The sequence below is a fragment of the Stigmatopora argus genome, chromosome 16 (assembly GCF_051989625.1).
Source record: "Stigmatopora argus isolate UIUO_Sarg chromosome 16, RoL_Sarg_1.0, whole genome shotgun sequence".
Lineage (NCBI taxonomy): Eukaryota > Metazoa > Chordata > Actinopteri > Syngnathiformes > Syngnathidae > Stigmatopora > Stigmatopora argus.
The window spans coordinates 10402435-10414175 of NC_135402.1; the positions used below are offsets into that span (position 1 = coordinate 10402435).

The window sequence follows — 11741 nt, forward strand, 5'->3', positions numbered from 1 at the left end:
AAAATACGACGTCATTCTTTATACTTATTTTCTGCAAATCACCTCCGAGTGACGTGCATTATTAGGGAAAGTAAACGCATTTTTCATTGAAAAGGGACTTTCGCATTTTTTTTATAGTTTGAATGAGTTTATATGAGCCATTCCAGGTCCAGTCTACAGGGGGCGGTAAAACGTCCTCAATTTGTTTGAGACTGAGAATAGCAGCGAAAAGAAAGAGAAGAAGAATTGGTTGACAGCGAGACAACATGGCGTTCAATTTTGGCAGCGGTGTGGCGTCAAATCCGGCAGCGAGTATGTACATTTTTTTAAAACAAAGGTTGCTTGATCCCCAATTCTGTCTTTTCTCTCCATGTCGTGCAACCTATATCTGAAGTTGCGGTTTTATTTAGACAACAGCGAATCGAGTTAAACGAGCTGGAATCAACATACCGTGTCGAAGTGTTACTCATTTCTTACTCAAACATCCATATAAACAGGAGTTTTTTCCTATCTTGGGACACTGTGCATGCATACTTGTTTATAGTTTATATGTAATTGGGAGGAAAAAAGCCGCCTTATGAGCATTTGGGCGCTCCGTGATGACGCCGTTGCCGGCGCATAATTACAACGTAAAGATCCAAGTCGGTTTGTAATTCTTCCCTAATGAATGAGTAAACTAACTGTTTTTAAAAAAGTAGCTTTTTAGCGTGGGGTATTTTACAAAACGCCTTATGAAGTTGCTATTTGGTCAAAATTCCATGATTACATGAGCACCATATACAGCAGGGGTTGGGAACCTATGGCTCGTGAGCCACACGTCTCTTTTTATGGGCCCATATGCCTCTCCGCTAATCTGTAAACTAAAATGTAGAAACTGCTGATTAGAGAGCTGAAACGCGAACGCACCAATAAGAGTTTAGCGTTGGCCCATCATTGTGTTACCTACCACCAGCTCCGCTATATCAACCAATGGCAGCCTCGCGTTGGCACATTAGTGGCGACAACGCTAACTTCTAGTGCTGCTTCATCGACCAATGGGAGTCTCGTGTTGGCACATTCCTGTTGTCGCGACATTCACTCGAAAGCGCTCCATTGACCAATGGGAGCTTCGCGTTGGCACATCAATTTGGCGCCAACACGAACTCTAGTGCCCCTCAACCAATGGCAGCCTCGCGTTGGCACATCCGTGGCGACAACACTAACTTCTCGTGCTGCTGCATCGACCAATGGGAGTCTCGTGTAGTGCAACTTTAGTCATATTCTGTTCATTCTTCTCATTGATTAGCGACACCATAACAATGTTTTTAGAAGTATTTTGATACTTATACTTAAAAAGTATTGAAATGACAAAAAAATGATTGCATTTCTTTTTACTTTTAAATTCTTTCTATGGCTCTCAAGGAATTACATTTAAAATTATGAATTGTTACGCTTATCTTGGTATAAAAGATTCCCGGATCAGACCATTGGTGTAGAAATGTGTGAATGAATGTGAATACATGTTAAGTGCCTCCTACTAAATTGAAAATGTATACATTACATTTTAGACTTTTTTCTTTTTTACCTTATGGGTTGAAAAAAATATTGACCTAATGAGGCCATCAGAAATGTGGTTTTTACCAGGGGGCGTTTCACAGAGTGGACATTTTCCAACAGAGCTATTTTACCAGAATATGACTAGCATGGAAGTCTGTGTGCGTATGTAGAGTCCTACTTAAGTGATTATTTGATTGCTTTGGCATGAGTTACAAAAATACTGCAGTTTTCTCAGGGAGCAAGGCGATTTGCGAATGTACAGTCATTAGCAAGAAGATTTTGAGTGGATAATTCTCATTACTTTATTTTTACCAAAGCGGACCTCAGTCTGATAAATACCGTATTTTCTCGCATATAAGCGTAACTAAAAAAATGATGAGTGAATCAAGGGTATGGCTTATATGCGCTCAAGACTTACAGCGTTGCTATACTATTTTTCACCAGTAGATGTCAGCAAATTAACATTTACTATTTATTGGTTATTTTCTGTTTTGCAGAAAGAAAACAACCATTACTTGATGAATTACTAACTTCCTTATGATATTGATAATGTGCTTTTGATTCATACAGCATCTCAGTAATACCACGTGTGGAGATTTTCCCTTCAAAGTAACACGTTTGTACTCCCTGTTAAAAGCATAAATATGGAGGTGAAAATTGTGATTCAGGGTCCGGCTTATACGTGAGAAATTGTAAAATTCAATACGTTTAACGGTGCGGCTTTTATGTGAGAAAATACAGAAATCATGTCCATGTGGACTAGCTAACTCAATGGTCTCAAACCGGTCCTCAAAGGGCCGCAGGGGCTGCAGGTTTTCATTCAAACCGAACAAATGGACGCCTTTTGCAAGAGTAATCAATTGATTGCAGCCAGGTGTTACTTATTTTAGAAGACCCCTCATTGGTTAAACTGTGGACACTGGATCGGTTGACAAAGACCAGGACCCACTGCGGCCCTTTGCGGAATCGGTTTGAGACCCCCTGAGCTAACTGACACTACTGTTTTTATATTTAGTTTTAAAATGGTCAAGGTCTTTTCAGCAAATGCTCTCTCTCATGTGCAGGCACAACTGGGTTTTCATTTGGTTCGTTTGGCGCGAAGACCACTGCTCAGTCCGCTTTTAGCTTTGGCACCCCCGCGACCACCACTACAGCAGCCTCTGGATTTGGCAGTAAGCCTCTTCTTTGCTCTTAACGTGTTCTTTTATCCGGTACTGGGATGTTTGGTCGCCGGACGTTTGGTCGCCGGACGTTTGGTCGCCGGGCGTTTGGTTGCCCGGAAGGTTATTGATAATTACCATTTAAAATTGTTGCTCAAATTCCCTAAATACAAACTGCAAATTATTATTTTGTCATACTTAATGCCCTATTAATTATTAGGCTAAAGAAAAGCTCCAAATTTCCCGTACTTTTATTGTGTTTTGTTGGAGAACTTGTTAAGACCCTGACTGATGTCCCTTCCTAAGGGGACAACTCATGTACATACACACTCTTATACACTCACATGTCCGCTCAGTGAAACTGCTCAGGGCCATTGTTGTCTTTGATTGATGCGTAGACCGTGTTGTTTTACCTTGTTTGGTACTCGGACGTTTGGTCGCCGGACGTTTGGGTCCGGGCGACCAAACGTCCGGGCGACCAAACGTCCGGGCGACCAAACGTCCGGCGACCAAACGTCCGGCGACCAAACGTCCGGCGACCAAAGGTCCCGCGACCAAACGTCCGGTCACGCTTTTACCCATATGTATTCTTGCCTACAATCAGCGTTTTCAGTTCTGTATATCAAAGGTTTTGCACTCTGACTACTCTTCTGGTCTTAGCTCTCACAGCCCCGAGTTTTGGCACGGCTACCACCACCGCTGCCGCGCCAGCAACGGGATTTTCTTTTGGCTCCACCAGTACGGGTATGTCACTACTGCTGCTTCTGTCCATTATTGTGACGCTTTTCTTTGAGTTAACACTTGTCATTTTAACTCCCAACTGTATGATTCTTTCCCTACTGCTGCCCGCCTCTGCTGGCCCGCAGGATTTGGGGGGCTGGGAGCCGCAAGCGCTGCGCCCGGTGGGTTTAGTTTTGGGGGGTTCGGCTTAAACGCCAACCCGGCGGCAACGGCGGTGGGGTTTAATGCGGGCTGCTTTGGCACGGCGACCACCGCTGCCAGTGTGTTCAATTTTGGCAATAGCTTGGCTAGCACAGGTAGATAAACCTTGTGATTGATTTAAACCACGTGAAGCAGGCAAACATTCATCTGTATGCTGTTGTGCTCCTTCATTTGGTGTGACATCACAATTGCACGAGGGAGTTTCATGTACATAATTCAGGATTAGTCTTGCCTAAATATTTTGTTATTTGCGTGAACGTCTATATAATGTGTTTTGGCTTCTATATTAGGAATATGCAATTTAAACTACCTTGTGATCAAGAGTGGAATGCCCGTTGCGGTTCATTTTGCATCCATTTTATCTCCAGGGTGGTTTAGGTAGCAAATATTGAAATCAACCTACTACGTTTGAATTTGCCAATGGCAAATCAACAAGTGGACGGCTCGCAATTGGCAAGTGGTTAACTTTGAGTTTGATCCTGAATTATATCTCTGATTCACCCTCAGAACACAACACTCATTTACTTTACACCAAACACTGTGACAATGGCCTTATTATTGATCATCTAAATTCATGTTTTTTTTTCTCAATAGATGTTTTTATATCTCGTGTGTACCTTGTAACCCTTATCATTTATTTTTATTTTTTACCCTCAGGCACTTTTGGTAATTTTGGGACAACCACAACCAGTGCTGCTGCACCGGGTTCTACGTTTAGCTTTGCGCCCACTTCAAATGCCACAGGTAATACCCAGATTATACCTACTGTACATCCAACAGTGATAAGTTATGGAGTTCATATCTTTGATCTATCTTTAAATTTTTCTTTTCATTTTTCAAGTATGAACCAATTGGCTGTCAATGTATGTCCAATTCATTTTGACTGGGAAGGTTGGCAGCGATTGAACGATCGTAAATAAACTGGATTGGACGTCTGTCGCCGTTAATGACAATAAAACATGATTACCCAATTCCAGCCTTCTTGATGTTTATAACTGTCAATGAAGTGAATAAGTTAAGGGCTATAAGGTATGAAATAATCCTAAATCCTAAAGTAGTATATTGCAAAAACTCCATATATTTACACTATACTAGTAACTAGTACACTAGTTTCGACAGTATAAAAGTCCATAAAATAACAATCAAGAGAGCTCAATTAATCACATTGTTTTTTTATTTTTTATTATTAGTTAAAACCGAAATATAAAAACAAAATTTGTTTGCAACTTTATTTTCTACTGAACAACTGATTTGAAACAGATTGGGGATTTATTTTTCCGCTTGACTCTCATCCAAAAATGTGCAATATTTTGCTTTTATTTTGGTGCTCATCCTCGATTGACACATCCACGTTCACCATTTCTTTCTTCAGGAAGCCTATTTGGAAATACTCCGAACAAAGGCTTTGGTTTCGCCACCGGCCTCGGAACCGCAGCAGCTCCCGGAACCACCGGATTCGGGACGGGACTAGGAACAACCAGTCTGGGTGGGTTCGGTGGCTTTAACCTCCAACCCACTCAGCAGCAGCAGGGTGAGTGACACCAATGTGTACATACAGTGGTACCTCGAGATACGGGTTTAATTCGTTCCGGGGCTGAGCTCGTATGTCGATTTACTCGTAGCTCAAATGAACGTTTCCCATAGAAATGAACTAAAAACAAATTAATTTGTTCCAACCCTTTGAAAAAACACCAAAAACAGGATATTGGATTGGAAAAACATTTTTATTTGTTCTGATTTGCCATCTATTAACAGAGTAACAAATAACTAGTGGTTTAATAGTAGTGAAATGTGTTTAATAGTGTACTAAAATTAGACAGATTTTGCGGAAGGGAGAGAGAGGGAGGGAAGAGGGGGGAGAGAGACTTTGCACGGCAACGCGCTCGTAACATAACATAAACAAAATTTAAATGAACTTGGATTACGATGTAGAAACACTCAAAAATAAATTTAATCTAACCTTACACTAAACTTCTAATTTTGTTTTAAATGTTGATACCTTTCTTCTCCCGGGTTGGCTCTATTTGCACCGCCTCCACCTTGGCTTTCAGATGCAACCTATCAAGGGTTGTTTGCTTTTGTATTCCCTTCAAAATATTCTGAAAATTATGCACACAAATGTCCTCACAATAGGGTAACGCACGACCACTTGCCAACGAGAAGTAGTATAGTATACGCCATTCGCACTGACTAACGTGGAAAAAAAACACTGAAAAAATGCAACGCTCCGCCCAGTGCTCGTAGAGACATTACACAAGGGAGTTGCGGGGAGAGAGACAGTGCCCATGATGTTCTTATGAGCAGCCTCTCGCATCTACTGTATGCTCGTATATCAAAATTTGTCTCGTATCTCAAGATAAATATTTGCCCGAAATTTTACTCGTATCTCAAATTGCTCGTATGTCGAGGTACCACTGTAGTTGTTTAAAAGCATAGGTCAACAAAGAAGAAAGGAAGCTCAAGAACCAATAGGAAAGCTGGCGGTGTAGTGACATATGAGTAAAGAACCAATCAGAATTTTTGCTCAACAGGAGGCTTGTTTGGTCAGCCCACCCAGCCGCAGGCCCAGCCCAATCAGCTCTATCAGCAGGTGACGGCTTTGTCGGCACCCACCTTGCTTGGGGATGAGCGTGACTCCATTTTGGCCAAATGGAACCAGCTGCAGGCCTACTGGGGCACGGGCAAAGGCTACTTCAGCAACAACAACAACACCCCTGTGGAGTTTAACCAGGAGAACCCATTCTGCAGGTTCAAGGTAATCCTAGATTGTCCCAAATTTTTAGCTCAATTTAAAAATAACTGTGCAGTACCATATTTATTTGAGTATAACGCGCAAAATTGTGTACCAAAAAAAACAAACCAAAGTTCAGGTGCGCGTTATACACGAATCTCGGTCGCCGGAACTGTCATTGTCCGCCTCAATTCCAATTTGGACACTTGCTTAAAAAAGCCAGAAAAATCGGATATGAGGTTGAAACCCATTGCAATCAAATATGCCTGCAGTTTGAACGCCATTGTGTGTTTTCCTGGCAAGGCTGTAGGGTACAGCTGCGTCCCAATCAGCAAGGACGAGGACGGCCTGGTGGTCTTAGTCCTCAACAGAAAGGAGGCAGATGTACGAGGGCAGCAGCAGCAGCTGGTCGAATCACTGCATAAGGTTCTGGGAAGCAACCAGACGTTTAGTGTCAACGTGGACGGCGTCAAATCCCTACCCAACGACCAGTAGGTCTCGCATATACAGATTTGCTCATTTTGCTCACTAATCCTGTCAATACAATGTGTACGTGAACCCCGATTTCCACAAATATGGCCCGTCTGCCAACCGCTGTAAATAAGAAAACTATGATAGAATGTGGTCCGTACAATATGCTTCAATCCATCCTGCACTCATTTTCACTTCTCACCTCCACCACTAGATGGAGGTAGAGATAGGGGTTAAAGCCTGAAATGTTGAAATCAACATAGGAAAATGTATAGAATGTCACCATTTTGTTTGAATTGGGCTATCTGGGCTATCAAAACAAAATGGAATACATTACAAATATACAATAATAGGCAAATAAATAATACGACAAAAAGTAAATTTAAAAACATGATCTTTTTTAATAGTGGACCTCGCCTCTTTTTCTTAAAGCGACCCTCGTAGGCAAAAACGTTTAAACACCGATGATGTAAGCTAATGCCATTAAAGAAGAGATATTGAATTCACGGTGTGACCTCCTTAGGACGGAGGTTATCATTTACGTGGTGGAACGCTCCCCTAACGGCACGTCCAAGCGTATTCCCGCCTCCACGCTCTTCCCGTACCTGGAGCAGGCCAGCGTCAAGATGCAGCTGACACAACTGGGCGTGGCCATGTCGGTCACACGCACTGAGCTCTCACCGGCGCAGCTCAAACAGCTTCTCCAGAATGCCCCGGCAGGCGAGTACGGCCCCGATCCACTTCACCAGTGGCTTCCGCAATAACTTACCGATGCTGCTTGTCCTCACCAGGAGTGGACTCCATCATCTGGGAACAAGCTAAGGTGGACAACCCTGACCCAGAGAAGTATGTTGTTTTGTAAATGACTTGGTGCTTATTTACGATAACCAAGGACCGACTTTAAAGTGTTTTTTTTCCACCCCCTAGACTGATCCCAGTGCCCATGGTGGGCTTTAAAGAGCTGCTTCGCCGACTTCAGATCCAGGAGCAAATGACCAAACAGCATCAGACCAGAGTGGACGTAAGGAATTTTGACATCTTAAGCTATTCAATAGCCGATTATTACAGTGGTACCTCGAGATACGAGCTTAATGCGTTCCCGGACTGAGCTCGTATGTCGATTTACTCGTAACTCAAACGAACGTTTCCCATAGAGATGAACTAAAAACAAATTAATTCATTCCAACCCTCTGAAAAAACACCAAAAACAGGATATTGGATTGGAAAAACATTTGTATTTGTTCTAATTCGCCATCTAGTAATAAAGTAAGAGACTTTCTGCACGGCAACGCGCTCGTAACATAACATAAACACATTTAAATGAACTCGGATTACGATGCAGACACTCAAAAATAAGTTTAATCTAACCTTGCACTAAACTTAATTCTAATTTTGCTTTTAATTTTGATACCTTACTTCTCCCGGGTTGGCTCTATTTGCCCCGCCTCCACCCTGACTTTCAGATGCAACCTATCGAGGGTTGTTTGCTTTTGTCTTCCCTTCAAAATATTCCCAAAAAGATGCACACAACTGTCCTCACAATAGGATAACGCACGACCACTTGCCAACGAGAAGTAGTATATACGCCATTCGCACTGACTAACGGGGAAAAAAACACTGAAAAAATGCAACGCTCCGCCCAGTGCTCGTAGAGATATTACACGGGGGAGTTGCGACCAGAGAGACATTTCACGAGGGAGTTGCGACTAGACAGACAGTTCTCATGATATTCTTATGAGCAGCCTCTCGCGTTCGCTGTATGCTCGTATATCAAAATGTATCTCTTATCTCAAGATAAATATTTGCTCAAAATTTTACTCTATCTCAAATTGCTCATATGTCGGGGAACTCCTATGTCGAGGTATTACTGTACTATTCCAGAAATTTGATGGCTGTGCGTGTTATTGTCTTGCCTTTGCAGATTGTCTCCACTGACATCAGTGAGCTTCAAAAGAACCAGGCCACCACAGTGGCTAAGATCGCACAATACAAGAGGAAGCTGATGGACCTTTCGCACCGCGTGCTGCAGGTAGCTTCCACAGGCGGCGTTGTGTTCGACAAGTCCTTTTTGCCCGATCTTGTCCAGGCTCTTGTGTTCTTTCCACACAGGTATTGATCAAACAGGAGATCCAAAGAAAGAGTGGTTATGCCATTCAGGTGGATGAAGAGCACCTCAGGGTCCAGCTGGACACCATTCAGTCGGAACTCAATGCCCCCACGCAGTTTAAGGCGAGTAGACAGCTCTCCTTTAACAGTTTGAAATCGTAATGATAGCAGTTTAGCACGCATCTTAATTTTTTTTTAAGTATTGGCAAGCAGGCTATTTTCACCCTAACAAAAAGAAATACATTTACATGTGGCCATTTGAAAAAAAAGTTGTTTTAGATTTTTGAACGTTTTCATATCTTATCTCATTTTCTGAACCGCCTTATCCTCATTAGGGTACGTTTTCATATAATTTCCATAACATGGACAGCTTGATATCAAGTAAGAAAAGAATTACAGGCTGTTCTCAAATGAAAACAGTGGGTTAAAATGGGTTAAGAAATTTTTCAATAAGGTTGCCGTTTGTGCACAGGTATTTAAGACCCATTAAAAAAAATTCCCTTGCGGGTCTTTGTTTAGAAGAGGATATGAGGTGGAGCACTGTCGAGTTTCAGGCAATCTTAGTTTGCCTCGCGTGCTTTCATAAGTACAGATACAGTAATGACAGAAAGCCTTCACTTGGATCTTTTAGTGGGTTGTCCTGCATCTCATAATCGCTCCCTTTGGTTGGAGCACTGTCGAGTTTCAGTCAATCTTAGTTTGCCTCACGTGCGTTCATAAGTACAGATAAAGTAACGACAGAAAGCCTTCATTTGGATCTTTTAGTGGGTTGTCCTGCATCTCATAATCGCTCCCTTTGTTGGTTGTGTTATAAAGTCCTTTTACTTTAATGTGATGTGTGTGCCCTCTATAGTTAACTGCTAATTGAATAGTTGTTCCTCACCTCTTTGTCTGCTGAATATTGGTCTGGAACTAGCGTTCATGTTGCATCAGCGCTCCCGTTCTTTGGTGTGTTCGGGTCGTGTAATTGCAGTTTATATTTATCGACTTTTATCGAAAGTTTTTATTATTGTCAACAGAAAAGATTTATATATCGTTATGGTTTTATTGCCCAGGTCTAGTGTATAACTGTTCTAAGGATATTCCAATCACATATTTTTGCTTGCAAGTGACCTGATTTGGAAAATCTTTTTAAACTGAGTCCCAATCTGATATCGAGGAAATTTAAAGAGGAAAAATAGCACCAGTTTCTCCCCATTTTGAACAGCGCTATCACAGCATTATAATCATACAAAAGGGTTATTCAACAAACCAACAAAAAAAACAATCGCAAATCCCTCGTTTTGAGTTGTGCAGCACCAAAATTGTTGAAACAATGCATTCTACATCAATAATCTTATAGAACGAATAAAGTTGGTCATGCAATGTGATAAATTGAGCTATTTTAATTGTGATTTGTTGACTATTTTCGCTATCACTCTACATTTCTCCTTTTTTCCTGCAAGATTTGTTCAATAGTGTTAATAAATATTTAGAAATTTTATAAACTATGCTGTATGTATATTTAGTTTACTCTAAAACTGCCATAGAGCGGGATCATATTTCCCTGCCATTGACGGCGAAAGACCTCCAATCCAATTTGACTGGGGACCCGGGTTACAAATAAAAAATCACAATTTGTTGATCAAGGAGTCGAATCTTATTTGAATGTGTTTCCTTCCCAGGGCCGATTGAATGAGCTGATGTCCCAAATCCGCATGCAGAATCACTTTGGAGCAGTGCGAGCGGAGGAGCGCTACAACGTGGACACGGACCTCCTCCGAGAAATTAGACAAGTAAATATTTCTGACAGAGACCCCCGTTTTCAGATTTGTCTTTTTAAAAAGTGGACCGAAGGCTTAAAAATATGCCTGTCGTGTTGTTTCAGCACCTCAAGCAGCAGCAGGACGGTTTAAGTCACCTGATCAGCGTCATTAAAGACGACTTGGAAGACATGAAACTCATCGAGCACGGACTGAGCGATGGCGGCCATGGGCGAGCCGCCATCCTGAGTTGAGGTCACCGGTACAACGCCTTGTCCGTTCTCACCAACCGTACCGACTCCACGACATGGTTTTTACACCTCCACTTCAATCAGGACGCCGTGTCTTAATATTTTTGTATTCAGGCACAATGACTGAATCACCTTTTTGGATTGACAATATAAGGTTAAATACTCAACCTCCATGTCAAATTAAATTACGGATACCAGACTTTTGAACACCACTGTATATACATCTTTGCATTGCTTTTATATGTCGCTTAAAGGTTATTAAATTGTCATTTTCACCGAACGAATACCTGGTGCTGCTGTGGGATCATTTACGCTGTACATTAGAGCATGAATTATTTCTCATTTATGAACTCCTGCAGGAATAATAATAAAAAATAACTCCAATACTGCGTCATATTAAAACAAAAACATCCTACATTCCTAAGACATGCATGGTAGGCTGATTGGACACTCTAAATTGCCCCTAGGTATGAGTGTGAGAATAAATGGGTGTTTATCTCCTGGTGCCCTGCGATTGGCTGGCCACCAATTCAGGGTGCCCCCTGCCTCTGGCCCGAAGTCAGCTGGGATAGGCTCCAGCACCCCCAATGACCCTAACGAGGAGAAAGCGGTACAGAGAATGAATGAACTATAGCATCCCTCTTTGAGTTTAAAGGTGCATTAGAGTTTCATTGTAGTATAGTACACTTTTATAGCATCAAGACCACAAAAATCACATCATCTTCAAAACATAGACAGTTGGGAGGACAAACCAACTCGTGGAGCGCGGTAAGCAAGCCACCATCTTTTCCACATTCAATATGGGCGTGGTTACGTCTATTGT

The 11741-nt window shown here is 42.0% G+C and overlaps 1 protein-coding gene across 3 annotated transcripts; it reads left to right on the top strand.

Annotated features, from left to right (window-relative positions):
- Positions 1–171: 171 nt before the first annotated feature.
- On the top strand, positions 172–11202 carry nup54 (nucleoporin 54). Of its 3 annotated transcripts, none has more exons than XM_077623448.1 (15): positions 172–291; positions 2580–2687; positions 3336–3419; positions 3542–3712; positions 4275–4361; positions 4990–5148; positions 6149–6372; positions 6652–6839; positions 7343–7539; positions 7611–7665; positions 7747–7840; positions 8741–8848; positions 8929–9048; positions 10590–10700; positions 10793–11202. In XM_077623448.1, the coding sequence occupies exons 1-15, from the start codon at positions 246–248 to the stop codon at positions 10919–10921; spliced, it is 1881 nt and encodes a 626-aa protein (XP_077479574.1). In that variant the 5' UTR covers positions 172–245; the 3' UTR covers positions 10922–11202. The 3 variants fall into 3 exon arrangements, with proteins under 3 accessions (XP_077479574.1, XP_077479575.1, XP_077479576.1); XM_077623449.1 differs by having other exon boundaries at positions 3542–3577; XM_077623450.1 differs by lacking the exon at positions 3542–3712.
- Positions 11203–11741: the final 539 nt, after the last annotated feature.

Bases quoted from the DNA above. Each gene is read 5' to 3' on its own strand.
- nup54 (XM_077623448.1), top strand. From the start codon at position 246: ATGGCGTTCAATTTTGGCAGCGGTGTGGCGTCAAATCCGGCAGCGA. The intron at 3,420-3,541 runs GTATGTCACTAC...GCTGGCCCGCAG, and splicing joins TTTTGGCTCCACCAGTACGG to GATTTGGGGGGCTGGGAGCC. The intron at 5,149-6,148 runs GTGAGTGACACC...TTTGCTCAACAG, and splicing joins ACCCACTCAGCAGCAGCAGG to GAGGCTTGTTTGGTCAGCCC.